Source organism: Heliangelus exortis, chromosome 3 (genome assembly GCF_036169615.1).
Source record: "Heliangelus exortis chromosome 3, bHelExo1.hap1, whole genome shotgun sequence".
In the NCBI taxonomy this organism is placed as follows: domain Eukaryota; kingdom Metazoa; phylum Chordata; class Aves; order Apodiformes; family Trochilidae; genus Heliangelus; species Heliangelus exortis.
In genome coordinates, this window is record NC_092424.1 from 48470044 (window position 1) to 48496246 (window position 26203).

General features: G+C 37.1%; 1 protein-coding gene across 6 annotated transcripts in view; it reads left to right on the forward strand.

Annotated features, from left to right (window-relative positions):
• The window catches only part of UTRN (utrophin), a 345394-nt gene that overhangs the window by 269145 nt on the left and 50046 nt on the right, over window positions 1–26203 (forward strand). For all 6 annotated transcript variants that reach the window (XM_071740500.1, XM_071740501.1, XM_071740499.1 and 3 more), the window contains 7 exons: window positions 905–1173; window positions 3515–3661; window positions 3976–4054; window positions 6889–6949; window positions 14876–14937; window positions 15923–15997; window positions 22130–22331. In XM_071740500.1, the coding sequence (XP_071596601.1) occupies window positions 905–1173; window positions 3515–3661; window positions 3976–4054; window positions 6889–6949; window positions 14876–14937; window positions 15923–15997; window positions 22130–22331 (895 nt within the window). The remainder of the gene's footprint in view (window positions 1–904; window positions 1174–3514; window positions 3662–3975; window positions 4055–6888; window positions 6950–14875; window positions 14938–15922; window positions 15998–22129; window positions 22332–26203) is intronic.

Below are 26203 nucleotides of genomic sequence, written 5' to 3' on the forward strand. Positions count from 1 at the left end.
TCTGCCCTAACATGCTCTTCTAGTATTTGTAGTCTGTCACTCATGGACTACTATGGGCTAACACGATTTGAATATACTTTTAAAAGTAATAAATATGTGGACTTGTTGGGCAGAAACTGTTTTTAATCCAACTAACTTCTTGTTACTTTTTCATCTGGGGAAAACATGCCTACTTTTCTCAGCAACAAACTAAATGTATTCTAGTGGTTTATTTTTTATTATTTATTTGCCGTGTGCTGTCATGTATATGGTGATATGGAACAATAGTTGCATCACCAGAGGCATAGTAAGACAACTTTTGCAACCCTAACAGTGCATTTATTTTGACATTCATTTAGCCTGAGGGAAAAGCAAAAAGCTTCAACTTCCCCATTTTTCATATATTCCCCTCTTGTCCTCTTCCCTTAAGTTCCTAACTCAAAGCTTAATCAATTATAATTAATTTAAAGACAGTATATCACAAAGTGGGAGATTGTGTATCTCTCTTGATTTCTGACAAAAGAGGTGCTTTCATCTTTGCATCATTGTGCATAATCTATTTATGGATGAGAATTGAATTTTAATCACAAGAATCCTATGATAAATCTTTTCCAAGGGTTTGATATAGGAGTGAATAGGAGGCCAGCTGACTTAGTTTCAGTGTATGCCATGCCTCTCCCCCTTTTTTTTTTCTCTCTGCTTTTTGCATTATATCCAGTTTCCTCTGCTTGCTTCTCTTCCTGCAGAAAGTGCAAGTTTGTTGTGTACAAGGGAATCTGGGAACCTCTGGACTTACTTCTACCTTGTACAAACTGAATTAAATTATCAGATAACTATGAATTTAGCAGTTGTCTTCAATTTAGTGATTGTCATGTCTGACATGAATAAGAACAAGTAAATCTTGTCCCTTTCTTTCCATCTGCAGAGTTGACTCCTGAGGAGAAAGCCATGAGGATTGCCAAAGCTATGCGTAAGCAGTCATCAGAGGTAAAAGAGAAATGGGAGAACCTGAATGCCAGTGCCAGTGTCTGGCAGAAGCAAGTGGACAAAGCATTAGAAAAACTGAAAGACTTGCAGTGTGCCATGGATGACCTCGATGCTGACTTGAAGGAGGCTGAAAATGTGAGGAATGGCTGGAAGCCTGTGGGAGACTTGCTCATAGATTCATTACCAGATCACATTGAGAAAACTACAGTAAGTGTGGAACTCCTGGGGAATATTTAGCCTGTGTGAGTGTAAGACACCTCAATTCTTCAATCCCTAGTCACATTATAAATGTATACACTGTATACAGAAATTCTTATTTACAGATTAAAGTGCTCTTTAAAGACTAGATCTGAGGTCTCAAAGAAAGTTCAGTGCTCTGCCACTTTAACTGTGTCAATGGTGTTTGCATAAGAATATGTGATTAGAAAGCTACAGATGTGTACAAACTATTAATGAAATTCATGATATGAAAAAAATGTGGTCTGGAATTTAAACATTTTCTTCCTAGGATTACTGTCTAACAAAGATACATAACAAGTGGGTGTGGTTGGGGCTTAACCTGAGCTCTGGAGTATGAGTTGAGTCAGTTATCATCCTAGTAGCTGACAGTACACTCCCCTCCTTTTGGTGGTGCCGAGCTGTTAGATCAGTTTAGCTATCATGTATAGTTTTCTTCTTAGAAAAAAATTTGGAGCTCTTTCAGTCATATGGAAGTATATACAGAGTTTCAGTTTCTGTTCCTTAATGTTCACAAACTTCTCATGTCTATTGGCTGTTTTAGTTTGTAGGGAGTGAAAATTTATATGTTCTTTTAATTTAGTCAGGCTTCTCTTCAGGATTATTTCAAAGCAAAGAACAAATACAACCATACATTGTTCTTATGGGCAGACTAGTTCTTGCAGTTAGGGCTCCAGGGCACCCATGCAGGGCTCAGCACCCCAAGGCATGGCAGCTCACAAGCGGTAATAGTCATCTGTTGCTTAGCTGCATGGGTTGGAGTAATGCAGAGCTCCCCAAAGAAGGAATGTCTTCTGATAACTAGCATTGTCCAGGAAAGCTGGCTGGACAGTACAGAGCTTGGGAGAGTGCCTGAGTATCAGGGATCTAGGAGAACATGTAGGTATGCACATGTAGATAGAGGAAATTGCCGTTTCAGGAAAAGGTAATATTTGTCACTAAGCTTCTGTTTCACAAACACAGATCTTGAGCGTTTTAGCTCAAGAACGAAAGTGGCAAAACATTAGATGGCCCTGGGGTCATGTAACTGACCACCCATGTCTTCAGCATGGGACACTGGCATTAGAAGAAGGGCCATGGTCTACAACCAGTTTTCTGCAGTTACTCTCTGTGTATACACAGCCTGCGTGTTCACATGAAATCAACACAGGACTGCATTAATTCACATTTATCAATGTAAGCAGCCTCATTCTTAAATTTTGTTGTTACTTCCAGGCTTAATGGAACCAAAATTTTTAGAACAAAGGCAGTCAAAGATGATTTATGTCCAGGCTGCTGTAGATTTGAGGAGCGTAATGCCTTTTCTCCCCCCATCCTTATATTTTAATATAGACACTAAAGCAAACACAAAGATGCTGGTGCTGAATAGCTCTTCATTTTCATGTTAAGATCCTATTTGTCATATCTTGCTGGCTTTTTTTCTGTAAAGAGTAAAGCGAAATCTTTTATATTTTCATTGCTGTAGAAAAATTGAAACCTCTGCTGAAGTAATAGGGACCTGCTGTCTGTTCAGAAACCAAACACTTCTTTCATGCTAATAGGTGCCTTCTGTTCCTGGGTGTTTATGAGAGAGATTTTGAAGGGAGATAAATGAATTGTCCAAAGAAAATATTTCTTTTCCAGTTGTTTTTGGCTTGCTTCATGTTTAATGAAGTTGTTTACAGTATTGAACAATTAACTGCTTGCAGCAAGAAAGATATTTAATACATCTTTTCAACTGTAACTACCACTTACATCAATTTTGTCCTAATACTGTATCTAGTTGCATTTGAATGAATAAATCTTTTTTGTTTCAATCACTGTACTAGTTTTACTCCACAGATCTCATCAGGTAAGCCATTGTACTCTTTTTCCCTAGAAGATACTTTCCTTCATGCTTTGCTAATTCAGTAATAGTTTTTAAATCGAATTTTTGTCAGCTGCTTAATACTGGAAAACTGTGGTTACTGAATGCATTTTTTCTTGAGACCATTTGACAGGTTATATACTGTTAAAGCTCCTGGTGGAACAGGAACATATTTCTTTTTGGAAAGAAAAGCTCCAGAGCCAAACGGCACCACTAAAAATCTTATTTAAACAATCTAAAAAGTGCAGTTGGGATAAATTTCGTACTATTTTTCTGTAAAGATGGACATAAAGGATTTAATCAGAATATTGAATGAGTGAACTTTTTTTGCTGAAAACTGAGTTACATAAAATTTTTTAGGATAAGCTTCCACATTGGGCAAGTCAGCGCCATGTTGAGTTTATGGTGGCTTCTGTGCTACTCTGATGTCCATTAAACATAAATGTATGCTTTTTGCTCTCGTAGGCTTTTAGAGAAGAAATTGCTCCCATCAACCTGAAAGTTAAAACAGTGAATGATTTGTCCAGTCAGCTGTCTCCACTAGACCTTTATCCATCACTAAAGATGGCTCGTCAGCTGGATGATCTTAATATGCGGTGGAAGCTTTTACAGGTATTCTTCTGAATGTTTACAGTAGGTGGGGAGGAAAGGAATGCTTCTCATTCTATTCTGTCCTCTTCAAAGATGCTTTAGGCACTTTAAGGTCCCTTCCAACCCAAACCATTCTATGATTCTATGACCTTCATCAAACAAATAACAGCAAAACAGGAGCCTTGGATTGCTGGATGTCAAATAAGTGTTATGATGCATAGAGAACTTAAATTTATTTAACTAAAATTAAATGTAAACAAGTGTTTTTACTATTATGGCCGTGGTGTTACAAAGTAAATGCAATATGAATTTTGTGTATATATGTTTCTGTGTAGGTGTCTGTAGAAGATCGCCTTAAGCAGTTACAAGAGGCACACCGAGATTTTGGGCCTGCATCACAGCACTTTCTTTCCTGTAAGTTCTTTGAATCAATAGATGCATGTGAGATGCAAGTGCTTTCTCCAACACTGACTGCTCTTTGCTCCAGGTTTCCTTGTGGCTCGAGGAGCAGGAAGTTCCTCTTCCACGTTGATATCTACTTCCTTGTTTTTGTAGGGATGTTTCATCTTCTTTGACATTCTAACTGGCATGCTTCCCTTGGGAATTACTGTAATGCCTTGCTGAGTTATGGTTGTGCCCGTGGTGGCTTTTTTCTTTGTCCTCTGCAGCAAGGTCTCAGCTATGGCTCATCCAGAATCTTCAGGTGTTCATAAACACATCTGTGCCTCTTTCTTGTTTTTCAATTGAGAGAACAAATAACTTAAAAATATGTGATTTTAAATTTTTTTAAACTATTAAGTAGTATTTCAAAGTGTTGCCACAGTTACTTGTAACCTTGACTGTACCCCTATGTGATAATTTGCTAAAAAAAAAACCAACATAGAAAGGATGCTATCTGTGGCACTGTTGAAAACCACCAGACTAACTGTTTGGGAGGGTAGCCAGTCTAGTCTGTATAATTAAAAAAGACCAGGAAACAATATGTTTCTCCTACTCTAGAGAGTTTAAAGTTCCTGACTTCACTGCTGTAATCACTATTAAGGATGTTCACTTCTCCTTAACTGGACCAATGCATATGTTCAGATGACTGATCTGGAAAACAAACAAACAAAAAAAGAATCTGTGAAAGAGTCTATATGTGAAACAAGGAATCCTGCCAAGCAAGGTTGGCTGGTTTTGTTTGCCTTGACCTGGATAATTTCCTTGATTTGGCTTAAAGCAGGCACCAACTGCATTCACAAGTCTGCGAGTGGTGAACTGGCTTTCTTGGTGGATAAAACTTGCACAGGATTCTGTCTGAAGAAACTATGCAGTTCCTTATCAGTATATTTTCAGCCTTGCTTAGGGCATCTTTTCTGGGCTTGAGGGGACATTGAGTTTATGGTATATAGAAAAGTCAGGAAGGGAAAGTTTCCAGAATGCATGTTACATCATCTTCACAGAGATCATTGCTAATAAAGTTCTTCAGAATATTTTTTAAGACTAAAATAAAATTGCATTGGCCGTTCCTAAATGTTCAGCGGTAGGAGGCTGAGGTTTTAGGCCAGTATTAGGAGGCCACTATGATCTGTGATCCCTCTCTTTGCTGATCTTTTTTTCCCCTCCCAGCAATGTTTGGCAGAATTTTACTGCTCTTTTTTCATTGCCTTTGGGACAGAAAGTAAGCTCCTTGTGAGTTAATTGTAAATTTTACACACCACTAATATGGGTAAAGTTGACTAATCCTTATAATCCTTTATTTGTTCTTTGAAAAAAGATTGTTTTGCTGTCTCCAGCTTTCAGAAACAATGACTTTTTTCCTCTAATTTGATTTCTAAGGCCCAAGATCCACTTCTCTCTGTTGTGTTTCTTGCATGCTTTCTTAGAAGAATCCATGAAAGTCCATGGAGTGCTGACTCCCCGTATTCCTTAGCAATTAGCCTAGTTTTATGGTCTTGGGAAGTGTCCTACTCAAAGCATGTCTTGAGTAGTGTCCAGCCTTACTAATATTGGCAGGTCTGCTAGGGAGTGCCAGAACTGGTAACTACTTTCTTCGGTTTTCACTGAAAAGCTGATTTTAAAAAAAGAATGGGAATTTTATCTTTGCAGAGCTTTATGCAGCACAGAACCGGCAATATTTTTAGAAAGAGTGTTCCCCAATAGCTGGAGGATGATTTGGTCTGTAACAATTAATATAATTTATTATGTTGTTTAGTCCATGTCTGTGTCAGTGCAGAATATCTATAGTCTGTCTTTGCACATAAATTGTATCTAAGCAAACTGTGGCCAGATTTTTCTTTAGTTAGCTGACATAATTAGTGTAGTAGTACTGAAGCCACTGTAAATGCCAAATTACAAAACTAAAGAATGTAACTCTCAAGCTGATGGCCACCCTCACCTATCTGGTTGAATATATTTTCTCTTTTTTTCAATGTTAGGAAAGCTTAAGGATTATTTTTTATTTAATACCACCATTTGAGCATTTAGCCTTTACAATGCTTGTTCTTTGCCAGGTAACTACCTACCTTGTTACTGCAAATGTTCTTTTAGTCTTTGAGTAGTGACACGGAATTTTTTCTATTTTTTTCTAGTGAGTAATGTGTCTCCCTTAATTCCTTTAGTTCCCCAAATATTCTTCCTAGTTAATCTGTGTCTCGGTGCACGCATGTTTCTTAAATTATAAGCCATGAAAATTTGTGTGGCCCAAGAAGAGGTCACAGCCATTAAACTCTTCAGGGAACAGGCAGCTGTGAGCAGGGTGAGACCTGGCTCTCTCTGCAGAGGCACCAACCTGTGGGGCTTACAAGGCTGTTAAGTCCTTGCTGCAGCCTGAGAGGTCCTAGGGTAAGAGGAGTTATTTTCTAATGGAATTCTTTTTCCAAAGAGGGATGATCTCTAAAGTGGATCATGCTTAAAGAAAATTACATTAATTGAGACTTTAATTAATAATTCTATGGAGGTAGAATAAACAATGTCTCCATTTTCACTGGATGGATAGCTTGCTTGCTCAGAATTTGTTATCCTTTGAAACAGAATCAAAACATTACTTTTATTTCTAGCATAGCATCAAATAGATGCATAGAGTCCTCTTGATAGATAGCTGTTGTTTGCTCCATTCGTTTCCCTAATTACTGAAAGCTGTCTGGGAATTTTTAATTGTTTCCATTTAATTTATTATAAATTACTTTACTTGTAAAATAAATAAATAAAATAAAGATAGTTTGTTTGACAGATACTTTCTAATAATTGCCTTCTCTTTATTTCCTCAGCCTCAGTACAGTTTCCATGGCAGAGATCTGTTTCACATAACAAAGTGCCCTATTTTATCAAGTAAGTTTGCCTTGATTATTATTTCCTTGACCATAAAAGAGAGTGTTATCAATATAGTCTGGCAGAAAGGCATACGTAGTAACTAGAAAAATTATCAAGTGTTAATCTGTATAGTCTTAGGCTGCATATACTATAGATTTTTGTTTACTACTTGCCCACTGTATAATTTAGAAATACATAAAAATAAGTCAATGACAAACCCTAACTAAAACCCTAACTTTGCACTTGAGCAGACAGTAAGAAAACAGCAGAGATGCTCCAGTGTAGTACAGTACCAGAGTATTCAAACTAGGCTTGTTCTTACATGTGTCTCTCAACCAGAATAAAAACTGTAAAAAGAAAAAAGATGAATACATAATGTACTTTAAAATGCCAAGTTTATAACCTATAGCAGAACAGTGGTGACTGATGTCTATAGAGCCCATTCATCATTTCATCCAAAATTTCTTTAGAAATAAGCACATATTGATTGGTTTTTGGCACTTTCTTAATGGAAGTTTTTTATAGTGCTTGATATTAATGTAAATGTAAAACTAATATAAAAAGTAGCAACAACAGTACAAATACCTTGGTTGTCAAGAGGAACGGTTGAGGTATATTATTTTGAAAATAATAAGTAGTATTTATATATGGAAGTATGGAGATTTTGATGTGTTATAACAATCCTTAGCTTAGGTTTCAGTAGTCCATCATCATTTATGAACTGTTTGCCAATACTTTAAAGGTCAAAGACTGCAGCTTTGAGAGGATAACTTTTTTCCAGAGAGGTAAACGAATTTTTAAGGAGGTATAGTGTATAGTATGCCAGACCCAAAGTAGTTCTTTTTAGGCTGAAGAAAATGTGTGTTACAAGGGTATCAGTTTGAGACTGGAAAAAAGAAGTAAGTTTTTAAAGTCTTTAGGATTGCTATGAAGTAGATGTACAGATAAATAATTCTAGAAGAACATCTATGAGGACTTGTGCTATTGCATATTACTGTACAGTAAGTCTGAGCGCCACATTTTGTGTTTCAAACAACTGATGAGTACTGGAGAGCTTTGAGAAGCTGGTAAGTCTGTTGATCAAGGTTGTTATACTTCTGAGGTGTGGTGGTTGTTTTTAAACTGTGATATGAAGATTAATTTTTTTTTTAAGCATGTGGGTGGTTAACTACAAAAAGGAAAAACCTACTGTAAAGATCCTTGAATGCTCTGTATAGCATTTCTGCTTCTGCTGCAAAGTATTGCAGGAGGCAAAAGGAAACTGTCATGCTAAAGGCATAGGTTCCTCGCTCAGACCCGAGTGGAAAATGGGAAGACTGGGGATGAAGGCACCACTGACTGCCCAGACTAGGGGGGCAATTTCAGTGCAATTAAAGTGATCGCAACCACAGCAGTATTTTGAAGAAAATGTTAAAGTATCAAACTACAGAGAGCAAAACTGCCCTGAAATAGGTTGGGTTTTTTTGTGTTTTTTTTTTTCTTTTCTTTCTTGTTGGTATGACCTTAGTGGGCATTGAAGGATGGCAAGTCATGTTACTGCTTTACTTGATCAGAGCTTGTAGCTGAAGTTTGGAATATTTTGCAAGTTGGCCTGTGGGGAGTGATCTCTGGAGCTCCTGGGTATCTTCAGGGTTGGAGGATACAGATAGGATGGGTAGTCCTGCCATCACATCAGATGGAACAGGCTAAGATTAAAGCTTCTGATCTGTTCTAAGCAAAGATTTTCAACTCAAATATTTCATATAAATATCCTCATTTTCATACTTCATGATACATTTTTCTAAGTTTCTGGGCATCTCCCTTCATTTTTTGAGGTGTAATCCTGCAAGCATACAGCTTGTTGGCAAAGTACCCACTGATACTGGCAGCTTGTTCTGATGGCAGTGTGTTGGCTGCACTGGAGATAGGTTGGGGAATGAAGCAGGGGGAACTGAGAAACAGACTCCCATGTCACTCATAAATTTTTTTAATGTTCTTACACATGGACTTTGATAAAGGGTTACAAGTGGGTTGAGGTCTGCATAGAGGTAGAGACCACTGGTTTGGTTTGAAGATGGCTTTAATAAAATCAGCAGAATTAACTAGTGCATCCCGAAGAAGACTTTTCTGGTAATCTTTCCCTACTTTCAACATTACTCATGCTATTGAAGCAATGTCATGATTCTCATGTCTTGAAAGAGAAGAATAATGTTACTTGTAATGAGCAGGATTTATTTAGTTTAAAAACCTTGAGGAGGAACACTGAATTTCAGTATCTTCACAGTCTGACAAGCAGACTCACCTTGGCAGTTTCCTTCATTTCTTATTGCTTAATGATCTAAAATTAAATGTTAGCAGCAGCACTTAAGTAAGAACCAGAGTTGTCTTGAATAAAGCAGGAAAGAATTGATTCTGAACTTGATTTGCTTTGGTATGACCAGGCTGGAGAGTACGCTTAGCTTTAAATACTATTTTTAATCTTTGTCTGTTCCCTAATTTCAAATGTAGTTTAAAGAGAGGAAAACAATGTTGATTAAAAAAAAAAGTCTTAGTTGATTGGAGGGATTAAATGAGCTTTTAAAACACAAGTCAAAAGAGGAGTCAACAGGATTTAATGGTGGATGTTTATACAGAAAGAAATTGTGGGAAAGAGAAAAGATTAAGTTAATTTTCTTTTTTGTTTGATTGAACTAACCTCGTTGAATGAGGGGTGCCTTTGTAAAATACAATGTGAGTAGAAGGAGCAGTTATAATGAGTCTCTGTAAATCTGTCATTTAAGAGCAATGATATTTACTGTTTCACAGCAAGACTTGTATATTCCAAGAATAAGCTTAAGGTGCCAGTAGTTGATTTTGTGGGATGAGGTAGAAAAACAGTAGAAGGAGAAGAATAAAAGTATGGCTCAATGATTGGTGGCTGAAAAAGCAGAATTTTTCAATATTAATTTAGAAGGGTAATAAATGCTAATGGAACTTAGACAAATTAATTCTGTATAAGAACACTATTCTTGTATCTTTACTTCATCTCAGTTGCTTTTTGTCAGTGTCCTTGCATAAGAAATGTGAAGTATTCCAAAGTGACACAGCTCTAGATGATGATGATACAGTTGTACCGCTGTTAAGATGAGTGGTTAAGAAACAACTGCACTCTTTGCATTGGCAAACTTGCCACTGAATATGCATTTCATAGGTTGGCTTGCAAGGGATTGGGTTTTCTGCTTTTGATCATTTAAACAATTTGAGTCACACAAATAAAACATGCTTTACCTCTGTAAAAGAAAATGAAAAAAATAAGGCCTAAATTTCAATATCTCTTCAATTTAAGTACTCTAAAGAGATAAAGAATAAAGGAGGCGCTATGTATGATTCTTAAACATCTTTGAGCAACAGACTACAAACTGAAAGGAATGTGCAGAAAAAATAATTACTGTGGTATTTGCAACTGCTATTTAAATATTCTTCAACTGTATACCTTTCAGATCTGTAAATTATTAGATATTTGTACTGGTCACAGGGAACACAAGGATAATACAGTAAGGGTCACAGTGAGTTTCATCTCATGCAAGGCATATTGGGAGAGCAATTTCTTGATGCTATTATTCAATTGATCAATATCAAACTCTGGAGTCACCCTGGTTACTTCTCTGTAATCCTGCAAAGAGGCTGGCATCACCAATATCTTAAAAATCATTTTATCACCTCATATCATGTTCAGCTTTATGGAGGATGGGAATAAAATGCTTTCTGCTTCTCTGCTTCTCCGTTTTTTCCAAGACTCTTCAGGACTGTCTTTATGTTTTATGTATGCCTATATGGGGGAGAAGTAGAGAGCTAATGGAACTGGGAAATGTAATATGTTTTTTTATTCGAGTTATATCTGTAATCCAATTCTTAGAAGTATTAATAATTTCCCTTAAAAGGAAAAATAAAATATTATTTGCAGAAAGTTTCAGTTTTTGAGTTTCTACAGTTGCTGCATTGATCTTTGTTTTCTTTAAAACGCAGTGGTACATTTTGTCTGTGGGGATTTCAAAATATCTTCATACAAATTGAGGAACCAACTCTAATATATGTTACCCTTGCAATTCATTATGTCCACTCTTTCTCAACACAAACACATTATTTTCTAATGTGATTAAAAAAATATATATGTATATATGGTATCTCTTAAATCGTTTGAAATTTGTCAAGGGCAGCAAGGCAAGGGTTCTGAGTTCTGATGATTCATTAGTGTTCAATAAAGACTCTGATTTCAGTTAATGTGTTATGCAAATTACTAGAGGAACAGAAAGCTGCTTAATATAATGCTGGATTACTGTTTCAGTGTCTGTTCTTGTTGCACTTGCTTGTTATTATCAACACAGATACAGGCCTTGTCCAGCCTAAGGACTGATAAAAACCCCACCATCCTGTGTCTACTATTCTTGTTTTTAGACAAAAATACATGCCTAATACATTTCTTGCTACAGAAGAGTTAATTTAATTTCTTTACAAACCAAATCACCAGAAATCACTGTCTTGCATGTCTCCTGCTTGGAGTGCCTAATAAAATTACTCCTTTCTCTGACAGTTTTGTTTGTAGGAAGGTTATCTGTACACTCATTATTTTTTTTTTCTTCCTGTGAAAATCAATTTGCGAGCACATAAAATTCCCAATATATTATGAAATTGTTATTAAAAAGATTGTACTATGAAATGTTGCTGCTGACACTGATTCCTCCCCTTTGCCCTCATTCTTTATAGCTCTTTTTAAATTTACAGTTAGCTTTTTTTTTTTCCTCAGCTCTGTCCTGTGTAGTCTGGCTTTGTGTCTTCTGTTTCAATAATGAAGCTTGTCTCTATGGAATATATTCCTTGGAGGGTATCAGCTCTGCCTGCAGCAGTGGAGTTGCCTCCTCCATTGATCTGAATACACTGCTGAGTTGGGGATTGACTCACTGTGAGCCCATTCCTCCTCTCTGCTCGTCCCATGGACAGGACTGCTCGACCATTTTGGGTGATTTCTTGCTAGGAGTTTTGGAATGAGGCTGACACTGTTGCGTTCACCTTGTGTCATCATTTAGCAGCTGTCAAGTGGTTCTGACTTTGGGGAAATTACGGACAAGCCTGGATGAAGGGATTCTCTCTCACCTTTTTTCCATTCCATGAGATGATGCTCATGAGGCCTCCTTTCTCACATAAGCCCAAGTACCTGCCACATGTGGCATATGAAGGAGGAGTGATAAATTTTAAAAACCTGGGAGTCTCTACACAGTCTTGCACAAAAGTATTTCTCTTTTAAATTGAAATAATGACCAGAAAGGCTTTTTTATGTTTCTATGTTATTAGGTATGCATTCCCTGTGCTGGGCTTTTCTGTAAAGAGAGAATTAAGATGTCCAGATCCCTTCTGTGATAAATGGAGAAGTAAGATGGTAGTGCAGGATACAGACATTTTATATATCTGCTTCACTTGTTTTTGCTTCACGTTAAGCACAAAAAGAATAGGAAAAATAACATCAAAATTTCATGGCATGTTGTCATTATTAAAGTGGTTTTTAGTCTTGCAGATAAAATTGCTAGTTGAACTATGCACTTAAAGCATACAATTTCTGTAATAAACTTGTTAAAAACTTGGCAACCTTATTTAAGGTAAAAATTTGGTAACATCAGTTTTTTTTTTCTTGTATTTGGATTTGTAAATTTCTTAGAAGCTGGATTCTAAACTGCAATTGTCTGCATCCTAATTAAGCAGTACAGATGCATACTGGAGTATAGCAGTATATTTCTGGAGAGGGGTGGAAGCACAAGTATTTAACTCGTTTATGCTTTTTTTGCTGGGTTTTTTTGGGGTTTTTTGTGAAAAAAGGAAAAAAAAATAAAAAAATAAAAGGTCTCTTGACCTAGCAAAATTCAACAATTAATTACCAGAAGAGAAGTCCAAATCAACTTTTGCTATCGATCTGTTATTGTTTGTATAGAGAGGCATTTGCTGCTGCTAAACCTTTGTACTTCTGCAGCGCTTCCCGCCTGAGATCCTTGTAGCACCCCACAAGTAGGAAATGGATTTCTTCATGGTAACATTTTTTAATGCCAGGAAATATTGAACTGAGAAACAAAGGCTGTGATTTAGCAAAGTTCTTACAGCTAATTTTATCATGATGGTTACTAAGGCAGTAAGCAGGATTTGACTCAGGTAAACTGCATGTTGTTTGCATGCAATATTTGCACTAATTTTACAGAATTTAAAATAGAGTGAAATGTATTTCCAGATATTCACACATTTAAAGTTTCTCTGACAGTACTGCCACTCAACTTTACTTCTAGTGTAGAAGACTGAAGGTGTTTTAGTTGAGTCTTTTCTCAGAAAATCCTGATATCCTTTTATTTATTAGGTTGTCAGTAAAATCACTAGTCTTTGTATTTTGGTTTTTATTTTTTAGGATTTTTTGTTTGTTTGTTTGGGGGGTGGACATTTCTTGGTTAGGTGAGTTGAGGTAAAGCAGTTTCCTTAAAACAAGCTTTGTTAAACTGTTCACATATTGAATCCATTTCTGTGGGGAGATGGAATGGGTTTCAGAAATCAATTTTAAATGGTCAATATGACAAAGATGGCATCCCGCTTAAAATGATAGTCGGCTTCACGACTACTTTGGGCTAATTAAACAAGTTGATTGGTATCAACCATTATATTATATTTTCTGCCCTTGTTGACTGAAACTTCACATTCTTCTTTTTTCTAAGATGCTGCAGGTTGTTTGGTTTTTTTGGTTTTTTTTACCAGGGTTTTTGAGCACGCTGAACATTCAGTTGTCTTTACCTTGGCACAGCACCAAACCCAGATACATTCTGTGGTGGTGGTGTCATGATGATTTATTGATGTTCCGCTTCTGGGGAAATAATTGTCAAGCTACTTGTTTTTGAAATTACTTTTCTGGACAAGGATAAACAATGTTGTTTTAAAAGTGTCTTCCTAGAACCTAAACCCCACTGAATTGGATTATTTTGGGTGCCTTAACTTTGGTGTTCTGCATCTCATAGCCTTGACCACCTTATTCAGAATTTGAAGCATAATGAACATAATTCATGTGGTATTGCCATTGGCCTGAAAAAAAATTCATTCAGGAACAATGTGTTCACACGTAAAGATTTATTTCAGTGTTTCTTCTTAATTGGGGGAGGCTATTTAATAGTTAAGGTTTGGCAGAAGATGCAGTTTTGATTGTATGTTGTATAATTCTTTCTTATCAAAATGTAATCATTTTCAGGGTTTTTCCCTCCTTTGAGTTGCTTAGTAGGAAGTAACCACAAAAAAGGAAAGGAGGATTTATACCTACTGTATTAATAAGAAATACATGTTTGGCATAATACACATTTTGATCCCTGTGGCTGCACATCTGAAACCTTGGTGAATTGAAACAGCAGTGCTAAACTGTGGGTTAAGAGTTGCTGCCTAGTGAATCTGTTCTGCTCTAGTGTAGAGCACTCCCCCTAAATGAAGATACCTATTGACTGGGTGTGTGAAGAGTAATCACACATTCCATTAAATGTTATAGGCAAGTTTAAAATTGTTTTATGTGTTCTGATACCTGTGTTCAGATATGTAATGAATCCTGAAATAAAACCTTAATGTTTTTTATTACTAAAGTGTTAATTTTTCAAGTGTTTTTATAAATATTTTATTGTGCTGCAGCAGCGGGAAGTTTGGGATTTTTAACTTATTAGCATGCCTCAGCTTCAGAATCAGAGTTCAACTGATAACAGTTACACTTAGAATAAAAAATAAGTACTGTTAAATATAGGTCGGGTATTGTCTAACTTTGTGATTAAAGAAATGAATGAACTGAGTGGCACAGATCATGTACTTTAAAGATCTGAGGAATTTCTTGTCACTTAAACAGAGATAATTGGTGTCTTTGCAGTTTTTTTGCTGTTTGTATTGTGTATGTATGTGTGTTGCCTGAAACTTTCTCTTATTCCTTTGTAGTCATGAGACACAGACAACCTGTTGGGATCACCCTAAAATGACTGAGCTCTTCCAGTCCTTAGGTGAGTGCATTTCTTAAACCAAACCCTTATCTGATGTTCAGTCCATGAATAAAAGCCTGCATTTGTCTACTGACCCCATCTGAGCTTCCATGAGCTGTGCCTGCTGCATCTTGCATTGAGGCACACTTTGCAGGAAACTTCTGCCTTGATCCGTGTAATGTTAATTGCCTTTTAGCAATTTTAATTCAGAATTATATGCTCTGACTCTATACTTCAATGTGTATTGAAGTATCTTGTTTATTTCTTTTAAATTCATGAGGGATTCTCCAGTGATCCAGGCTGTCTGTGTTTAAAGCAGGATGCCGGTTTGCAGGGAACTAGTACTTGTAATAGATCAGAGCAGCTGTGCTATCAGTAAAGAGTAGACCATTTTATGGTGCAACTAGTTCAGCATGCCCTGCAAACACCTACATTTACTGTGAAATCTTCCTTTATAAGGAGCAAAAACGTACAGTGCTGTGAAGTAAGAAAAAATGTAACTGTAACCATCAGTTTTTAAAATAGAGCTTATGGCTGCCTTGACTGTCTCTTTCAAGGCACCGTTTACAAAGTCATAGCATAGAAATTATGGCTTAAAAACCATTTTTTCTCTGTTGCTGTGACCTTTCCTGTTTTCTGTTTCTTAATGTAATTGTAAATTATTTGAGAAACATACTGTATTTGAACAATTGTCTGGAAACTACTTAACTCTGCATAATGTATGTAAAACCCTGTTACATATATGGTTATTACATGTGCCAAGATAGTGTCAGAATTTTTGGTGTGCCAATCTCTGAAGGCCTCAGAGTCCAGAGGTGTCTCCTGCGGACGGATTGAACTGACGTCCAAACTTCTCAGCTTTATTTCTTCTGACATATCCTATTAACTCATTGCAGAGAACAAAAAGGGATATCAGACTTCGTCCAAAATATAAAAATGTATATGTAAAGGAAATGTATGGACACTCTTCTTAGGGCTGCTTATGATTCTGTTTCTGCTGTTTCAGCTGACTTGAACAATGTACGCTTCTCTGCCTACCGTACGGCCATCAAAATCCGAAGACTGCAGAAAGCACTGTGCTGTGAGTTTGACCTTTAAGACAAATTGTTTCTCAGCAGTACTTGGGGAAGGGAGAGTCAGCTTAAACCGAACAACGTTCATGTTTAACAAGGGACCAGGTACATCCTTGACAGATTGTCAACCAACAAAATTGGCAAAACTCCCAGTAGAAGGTGTCATTATTGCAGCAGTGCAGAAGTGCAGCAGCTAAGATGAAATTGTTTGCCCACTTCGAATACTTGGAGAAGGGATAGGAGAATAAGGAACCTCTTGACTATTGTATATTGTTCGTAATTCAAAACATTGTGAAATGGTGTAAGCTTCAGTCCTGACCTTTGACATAAACTCGGATATTATATGATATTTTTAGAGTTCTGCTCCAGTTTTGTTTGTTTGTTGCTGCTAGATAACTTAGAGAAGAGTCCTCCCTCTTAGAGAGAATATCTTGCTGTGTGAATTCCAGGTAAGTAGGAATTCAGGCTGCACAAAGCATGAGGGGAAAGGGTACAAATCTGTATGGTTGGTTATAGATAGTTGGTATTGCTGTATATTTTAATCACAAGAAGCTACTCTGATAAAAGAAACTATTATTATAAGCACTATTAATATGCGCATATATATTGGAGATGTGTGGAAGGGTCTGAGTTAGACAGGAAATAACCATGCTCTCATTCACACAGCAAGTATCACACTGGGGTTCTGGGCTCTCACCTGATTCTCCTGTGCAAAACAAACTGGATTGTACTCTCTGGAGTCATCCTGCCACTGGCATTTCTGCATTGTAGTTAAGAATCAGGATGAAGAAAAATATGGTACTTTTTGGGGGAGCTGAGCTACCTTTTAACTGCTTAATGTTTATTTTAGAGAATTGGTATTGAACTAGTATTTTGTAATACAGAAATAGTTTATGTTATAGGGAAGGGCAAGACACATGAAGACAGAGATAACCATAAGGTCAAAAAACTTACAAGGAAGTGAGATTTTGTGAGAAGGCAGAGAAGAGAGAGTGTGTGGAAGAAAAATAGCAAAACCATAGAACTGGATATTATGGGGTACAGAAAGAGATGAATGCAAGAAATTCTGTTGAGGAGATCATGAGAATAGGGCTTTTTAAAATTATTAGGAGTATGAATGGAAAAAAAATTAGTAAAGCCACACCACACATGTCCCAGAAAGTAAACGGAGTGAAGTAGAAAAATAAATAGAAACTGGACAATTTTTGAAGTAGATGTGGGTTGTGGATGAGTGTGAATGTCCCAGATTTAAAACCTTTTAAAAGGTCTTGGCAGCAGCTGACATAAAGAGGTTAAACAGCACTACTAAATTGTCATGTTTAAACTCAGGAGCCCTTACTATGGAAGGACTTTTAAATTCTGAAGGGTGTACAGTACTGCAGCCTGAGTAGGAGCACAAGAAGAGCAAAGCCATCCTAAAGATGCCACCAAGGAAGGAGTTACACAGAGAGGTCCCTTCCTGACCTCTAGGTGGTTGGTTTTCCTCCAGCCTAGAAGACAACAGCCTGATCTTGGCAGTAGCTTCTTGGTTGGACTTCAGATCTGTATTATATCAAATGAAACTGTGCCTGTGCTGGTAGCTAGTGACTCCAGAAAGCTCTAATGCATCTACACAGTACACAGTCCCTTTGGAATACCTTTTCAAATAGGTTCTTGTGCTGTGCTGGGTTCTTACAGAATTTCAAATCAAGTTCAAGATTTTGGACTCAGAGTCTTACATCTGGGAAAAGCAGAACCTGTCCTTTGAAAGGTTGTTTGTTGGCACTGAAAGAAAAACTGTATTTTTTTGTGTAGCCTTGAGCTTCACTGTGCAAGAGATCAGGTCACAAGACAGTTTCATCTCCCTGCAAGACTAAGAGCATTATGAGCTTTCTGCTTATCAGTGTGCAGAGTATAAAGTATGCATCAACACATACCAAATAGCAATATTTGAAAACCAATAGCAAAGCAAGAAACCAGAAAGCAAAGTTAAATTCTCATTGTGCATTCTGCTCCCTAGGGAAGAATGAAAAAAGAGACAGCACATGCTGGATGCTAATCATGCTGCCCATTTCTGACAGGTGTACAGACTGTCTAGTGACCTGTATAGAAGAATCTTCACTTCTAATAAGCTTTGAGGAGAATCTTTCTTTCTGCTCTTCCTTTTATTGCAAAATATATTAATTTCTGTAATAACTGCAATGGCTAGGTCTCCTCATTCACAGATTTCAAAACTATCAACCTATCAAGGTGAATATTGCCTCCAGTTTCAGAAGAGGAATGTGGAAAGAGGACAGAAGGAAGTATTAAGAAGGAGACTATTTCAGTTTGAAAGAACTAGGAGTAAAACTGTCACCTCTGCAAATCAAATCAGCCTCATTATTTGTGAAGCTGTTAGCTTGCATCCTTTCTCCTGAGAGGAGACAGCAGCCAAAAAAAAATCTTTATTACATGCACATATTTGTGGGAGGATTGGTTTAATTTGTGAGAACACATTTTGGGCTTCTAGGAAGGGCACTACAGATTATGCACAAAGCTAAAGGCTACAGGAATTTTCTCTCTATGAAACGGAACTCATGATCTGGCACAATTTTAAAACGACCTTCAAAAATATAATCAGTGCCGTTCCTTTTGCTGTTGGTTGCTTAGCAGATTATTTCTTGTCAAGGAACAGGTCATTTTTGCTTTGACTGTGAATGATTCTCAGCCTGTTTCTGTCCTGTGAATGACTGCTTATGTAGTTAAACACGGCACATGCTAATGCCTTCTTCTGGGGAAAGGAGAGAAGTTAAGCCCCGTCTAGAATTCTGCAAAGATGTTTTTGGTGAGAACTCCAAGGGCAGAGCTTCAGTCAAGCAGGATGCACAGTCTCACTTGGACCTGATAGATTTTGACTTTGCAGTGAGGACTGATAACACAATATTAGTGCTATCTAAGCAGGTTCAGGAGTATGTGATTAGAGAATTGTTACTTTGGAAATCTTGCTAATGCCAAGTCTCTATTCCAAGTCAGTAGGTGTCAAAAAAACATGTTTCTGGGGAAGTTATTCCCTATCACTCCTCCTCCTGTGCCTTCAGAAGCAGACAAACAGAGTCATGTTTCATCATTTTTTGGAAGGTAGATTCCTGTAGGGAGTAGTATGTGTGTGTAGGTACCTCCATGTATCTATTTTGCAGGAAGCTGAGGAAGGCTGCACTTTGAAAAGAACAAATTCTTGATTAGCTTCTCTGTCTCAGAGTACATGAGGCAGACACACTGAGAGCACTTTGTCACTGGAGTAGAAGAAGAATGGGGCCAGAGGGAGTATCCTGTGTTGTATTTGTACTGGGCAGCTATGCAGCACTAGGCCCTGACTGTATTTTATTCTTGTGCAGCAGACTTTAGCTCATTTTCAAGAAATTATTTTTCCCCAGATACTGAAGTGAAGAACTGGAAGGGAAAAAGGGAACAAACCAACCATGTATATTCAGAAATTGTTTTCACTGAGCTCCTGTAGGTGATGTTAAATTTGAGAATGCTAACAGGAACATCAGCCACACAAGGCTAAGGGGCGAACACAAAGGCACACTGGACTAAAAGCAAGAGCCATCCAGTTTTTTGCAGGAATTTCTATCATTCACAAAGTCTTTCTAATGCACAAGTTCCATAGCAATGCCTCCCTGTTTGCTGTGGGCTTACAGCAGCCTCAATTTTACCTTTAGCAGCTGCATGTCATTGCTTGCTCCTGAGTCAGTCACATCTGCTTGAATTGTGCTGGGTGACGTGGTTTCTGTTTATAGTTCTCCTTTGGGAAAGTCTTGCTGTAGAATGGACCCTTCTGTCTATTTGTTGCTTAAGAGCCAGATTGGTTGTTCAGCACATCTGAGCAGATGCAGAATGGTACTGCAAAAATGCACTAGAAGCTCTGTACATTGGGCTTCATGCCAGCAATAGCATGTGAGTCTCAGGTTAGCTTTTTCCATCTTCATAAAGCCAGCTTATTTTAAAACTTACAGAAATGAAAATGTAATGGTGGTTCTCCATGAAAGGTGTCATCTGAAAGTGTAAGCTTTGTTTAATTTGCATAAGTACAGTGGCAGAGTTTCCTTTCAGTATGAAAATACTGAGAATATTTCTCCCAATTCTTTCTAGTATCCTTTGTCAGACATGTGAATGTGAGATCTTAATGCCAGCAAATCGAGACGTGACATTAGCAGACTTACTGCAGTCTCTGTTGAATTGCTGTGCAGTGCAAGGGTGGTTATGCTAAGCCAAGCCAAGTGGGGTACAACTTTGTGGCATTCCAAATCACGTCAAGTTTGCATTGGCTTAAAAAAGGCCAGATTTTAGGTACAAAAACAGGTTGGAAAAAATATTACTTCCAAACTGGCTGGAATATTTTGAAGAGGGCTTTTTCCCTCCATATTAATCATGAAGGAGAAGCATGAAAAGTGGCCATCTCTCCCATGTGCAGTATTTATGTGATCAGATAGCACGTTACAGTTTTGCACCTGGCTTCACCCCTCTCCATTCACCCCTCAAAATAATAGTCTGTGTTGTACTGGGGTGTGGGGTTTTTTGGTTTGTTTTGTTCATACTTATGCCTGTGTATATTTTTCCAGTGTATTGCATATTTTCCAGCTATTGCAGAAAATTACACTGTAGCATGCTGCCAAATCTTTTGGCTACCTCAGATCAAACTCTAGTGGTGAGGGGCTTTGCTGCTATTACCAACTGTGCCTGTTTGGTAAATAAATGGCTAGTATTTGTTTGCAAGCCCAAGTGATGGGCTTTAAGAAAAAGAAATTAAAAAGCAAACAAGCTTAAAACCCTTGCAAATCTCAAAGTTAGAAAAGAATGTACAGATGTGAGTGAAGGAGAGAAAAACTTAGGGTTGTGAAGTACAATTTCTCATTTTACAGTGATGTTAGGAAAGGTAGATTGAAGAAGTGGAATTGGGAATGTAACCTTTTGGCCCATAATCTTATCTTTCAGTAGATGCTCATTGAGTGCTTGACAGAATTGCTCATAGTGGTTACTATTGTCTTGCCCTTGCTTTTTTCTGCTATATTTATTTTCCTGCCCAAACTAGACTTCCCTGATTTGTAGAGACTACCCTTCTGGAGTCCTTATTGAACATTATCAGTGCAGAGCAATTTACAACACATCTGAGATTGTCATATTTCATATATTTTGAGAGATTACATTTAAGGTGTAAATGTGTTACTGGCTCTCCAGAAAGAGCTCTATGTGAGCTCAGAATATACTTCAACTTTATGTTGTATATGATGTAGCCATCATACTGATATATGACAACTATTTTTTCTTTCTGAAGTCCACACTTCAGTCAAAAAAATGTCACTGCACATTGCACCATCCTTTTACTTACATTATTCTTCCTTGATTTACAGCAAAATAAGTTTCTTCTTTTCTGCCTTGTTTTTCAAAAGAAATTAGAAGTGTTCGTAGTCAGCTTTTGATATTCATCATGCAAACCCCAGATTTTCACAATCACATTTGTGAAGTTTTGGGGGCTAAACTCTTGTCACCTCTAGGATATCCATAGCATCACCAGCTGCTTGTGGAAAGCATGCTGTGGTAAAGGAGATCAAAGTATTTTTCATTAAAGCATATCATTTGTGTTCTGGAAAACTACAGTAAATAATTTCCCCGTGTTCTTCCTTGCTTTATTTTAAGGAACTTAATTTAGCAACTACAGTACATTCCTACTGCATTGAGGAGAATATTGTTACCTAAGAATTTGCTTTGGTTTAAATTTAATCAAAAGTAATATTTATCTAATGTGATTCTGGTTTTTAGTAAATGTGGAGAACTCTCTATGCCGAAAGGACTCCCAGTGTTTGTGCATCTGAAGTTAGGATCCTTTATTTACACAGACTACTTCTGTGTCTCTTTGATTATTTTTCTGAATAGTGCAGTGCTGTAATTGTATTGCTGTTGTTTCTTTTGGGTTTGTAAATACATAGTACCAAAATGCTGTTGACTTCTGACGGAACAGTTTTTCACTTTAGTATTCCTAAAAGAAAGCCACTTCTTGGCTAATTGTCTGCAGTGCTTGCTACAATATGCATACAAACAAGTATTGTGAATGCCATGCTTCTGCATCTATATTCACACCCTTTTTGGTTGTGTTGTTTTGTTTTTTAATCACCTGTTTTTAGTGGACCTCTTGGACTTGAACACAACAAGTGAAGTTTTCAAACAGCACAAGTTGAGTCAGAATGACCAGCTGATTGGTGTCCAGGATGTGATCAGCTGTCTCACTACCATCTACAGCGGACTTGAAGAGAAACATAAAGATATGGTGAATGTTCCTCTCTGTGTAGACATGTGTCTTAATTGGCTACTCAATGTATATGATAGGTAAGTAAAAAAAAGTTTTATTTGCCATTTGTACCATAGTGATATATGTCGTAGTAATGAAGTACAAACCACAGAGACAGAACTAGCAAGATTTGCACACCTGACTTGTAAAAAATGCTAGACTTAACAGACTTGTTTTGGGTTTTTTTACAAGTTACTTTTCTGAGGAAATCGTGGTAATAGAAAAAAACTACAAAGTCTTAAGAAGTTTTTAATAAAATGTTGTACCTTTTAGCAATTTTAACTCGGTAATCAAAGAGTAGTTGCTTGAAATTACACATTCTTTATATTGTCCTGCTCAGATACACTGATGACATTACACTGTTTGCCAAAAAAATATTGAAACAGCTCAAGGAAGTGTATAGTCGAGTAGAGAACTGACCACACTGCTTTAGTTGTGTTTCTACTGCAAATGTTCCAAATTGCCCAGATAGGTTGTTGTTTGTACCAGATCCTATTTATGCCACGGGTGGGGGAACAGTTTTATTACTTACTTTACTCTTAGTTACTTGCATGCCATAATCCTGGCTGAGTTCCCTGTCCTGAATCCTCTGTCAAGTGGTGGTTGCTTTGATCTCAACACTAAAGCCTATTTTGGAGGCACAGTGGTGTCCTGGTCCCAGTTCGCTTCTAGCTTGTGTAGTTTTTGCTTCATATCACTTTTGAGTGCTGGTGCCGTGTGATCCATCTGCCTGGTCCTGGCAACAAAGCCGTATTTCCCAGTGTGTTGGGTGTTTGCCTCAAGAATGTTTCAGGATGCTTACAGTAAGAACTTGTGGGATTGTTTAAATGCGTATCTGCTATATCCAGAGAGCAAGCACTGAATCTCAGAGAATAGGAGAAAACCTACTCTTACAGCCCCTTGTGGTTTAACCACTTCTGAGTCCCCAGCCATTTCTTTCATCTGTTGAATGTTGAACTCTGAATTCTGCCCTTCCACACACTATGTCAGTCTAAAATCATTATGTTGTGAGTTTGTTGAAGATTTTTCTTTGTGGTGTTTACTGTTCTCATCTCCCTTCTGTAGTAAAAACTGGGAGGAGGCCTCATTTCCATTAGCTCCTTCATTCTCTGTAATGTATCTCCTTACATTGCTTGATCAAAGGTGTTTCATGTTTCTTCTTGAGCTGACTAAAGACACAATAGTGCCTTTGGTATTCATTGGGTGGTCACTTCAGTTTGTCTAATTGAATATGTGTTTTGTTCAGTTATACACAAAATTACAAATCAGATTTTCTAGGCTGCATGAGGTTGGTTAGCAAACTTCTTTCTTTCCTAACTCCCTATTTCAAGATGGACAGAGCAAAAGTATTTCTTCGATAATGATAGGAATTCTTAGGTGTGGCTTTGCATTTAATCAGTAGCACTCATTTAATCACTAGCAACTTCTATCAGTTAATAGCGTTTTGCTTTTTTTTCCCCCCAGAAGAATACATGGCAGTAGTCTCATGCTTTGTGAACATTTTGTATTTTATTTTAAGTATTGTTGTAGGGGGGAGAGAAGGAAATCAAAGTACAGTAGACCATTTATCATTTATTTATCTATTATGCTTTGGCTTTGAACATTGCTGTTTAATATTGTGATGTTTCTATTAGTTGAACTCCTCACCACTACTGCTGGAAAACTGAAGAGCCCATCAAATAATTACTGGGACTTCTTCCTGCAATAATTTTTATTTTGCAGAGTTTTGTATTGTTTGTGAGTAAACACATCACATGCAAATTATGCAGTAGATCAAGTGTGTTGCTTGACTTAAATGTTATTAGTTATTTAGAATCAGAGACAATAATATCAGAATTTAGTGTAGTTGCTGGTTGAGGTTTTCTCATGCTGATCACAAATCCATTTTTTTTTTCAGCTTACCTTTGCTTCCTAACTGCAGTTAGATTCAGTTGTTTATTTTGCTCATATTTAAATGCACATATTAAACAACAAACCCTTCTTTCGGTAATGTTTGCCCTTGATTATTATGTTGAAAACTTTACTGTAGATAATTCTTCAAGCTGATGAAAGACTTCAAGAAATGGAGGGTTCATGTTTTCTGAGATAAAACTAACAGTTACAGTATGTTTCCTTGATCTGTTTTCAAATCCACTCCAGGAAAACAAAAAAGGCTGAAAGAATAGGCACCAATTTTAAGCTGTTTTGTTGTGGGTTTTTTTGTTAATTGTCCTTTAGGAAAGAACTAACTTGTCTTGATATTTCCATTTTTTATTGCACTGGTGTTATTCATAAACTATGTTTTAAGTCTTAAACTGCCTACAAAAAGCATCTGCTTGTTGCATGATATTAACCTGAGATTTAATTCCTGATTCGCAGATTGATGACAAACTGGGTCATTCTTCAGACTTAACTGCAGATGTCTTAGGTCCTTAAAAAGAACTAATTTATTTTTAGAAATAATAGGCAAGTCTGTTATGTTCTGGTATTTTCTGACACATCAAGAATGATGTGTCATTCTTCAAGCTGAGCAGAAAAGAGGAATATTAAATTTACTCACTGACTTTTACTTCTTCAAGGACTCATACATTGTTCAAGGCAGCATCTACCCTGTAAACATTTTCCAAATGTTTACAAATGATGAGAGACAAATAAAGTCTCTTGTTTTGTTTAATCCAGAGTTGGATTTTTTGTTTGTTTTTTTAAAATGAAATTATAAATAAACATATTGCATATTACAATGAGCTCTGAAGAATAGTTTGCTCTGTGAAATCGTTTGACCAGGCCTGTGTTTAAACCATTCAAAAGTAAAAGCTGGTGACTACTTTTCTGGTCCATATACTGTCAAATCTCCAAAAAGCCATTTCTATGAAATGGACTAATGGAATAACTCAACACTCCTTGAAATTAATTCATCTGGATATTTCAGGTTTTGCCATACAGAATTTCGAATATGTATACTTACTGTGGGTGATGACTCATTATTTTGATCAAAATTATCCAATGCCCATTGTTTTTAAACAAAATTTATCTGATGACATGTATTTCAACTTTTATATTTTCTTTGATTCTGTATTTGATTTTTGTGATGCTAGGATATTTTTGATAATGCATTATTTTAAGTTTAATGTCTTTGGTGCATTATTCTAGAAATTGTATCTGTGGGCTTGCACATATGCTAGCCTTTTCCTTGTGATCAAATCTGTCATTCATGATTATTCTCTATGGTCCAGGCATCATGTGTAGAATTAAGAGTTAGTTATTTTTTGTTACACTTACAAGCCTGGAAAAATCTAACACTGGGTTGAGTTAGTATCCCAGGCCTTACCAGCATGCTCAGTAAAATCTGACAATTTGAAGAATAAGAAGGGTGAGAGACCTGCTCAGTCAGCCTTAAATTTATGCTCTGGTTTTGATGGCAGCTGATGGAAATTCATTCCAGTTGAATTTGCAATGATGGAAATGCATTCCTGTTGCATTCCCTGTGTTGATGATAGCTGTCTTGATTCATAGAGGAGTCTGCAGGACAGTTTGCAGACTATTAGAATAGTAAGAAGCTCTCCTTAGCTCTCCTTACTGGAGAGCAGGAGGATGAGCTTCTTGGACTCTACTGTGGTTGATCAATGGAAGGCATCTGTGGGGACCTCCAGAGACCTACCAGGCTGCCTCCTGTGTCTGCATTATGTAGGTAACTCGTAGATGCCATCCTTGGTAGTCCTCAGTTGTAGTGCCAATATTCACCAGGCTTGAGAGGTCCTATACACAAGTCAGAACTGAAGGAGGGGTCATCATCTTACTCCAGTTTTCCTTGCTAGTGCCTGACATTTTCATGCTGTTGCCTCATGGGGACATAGATTTCCTCTGGACTCAATATTGCTTATCTTGTTTTCTGTTGATTTGCCAGTAATCCTTAATGTGAATTCCTGTTTAC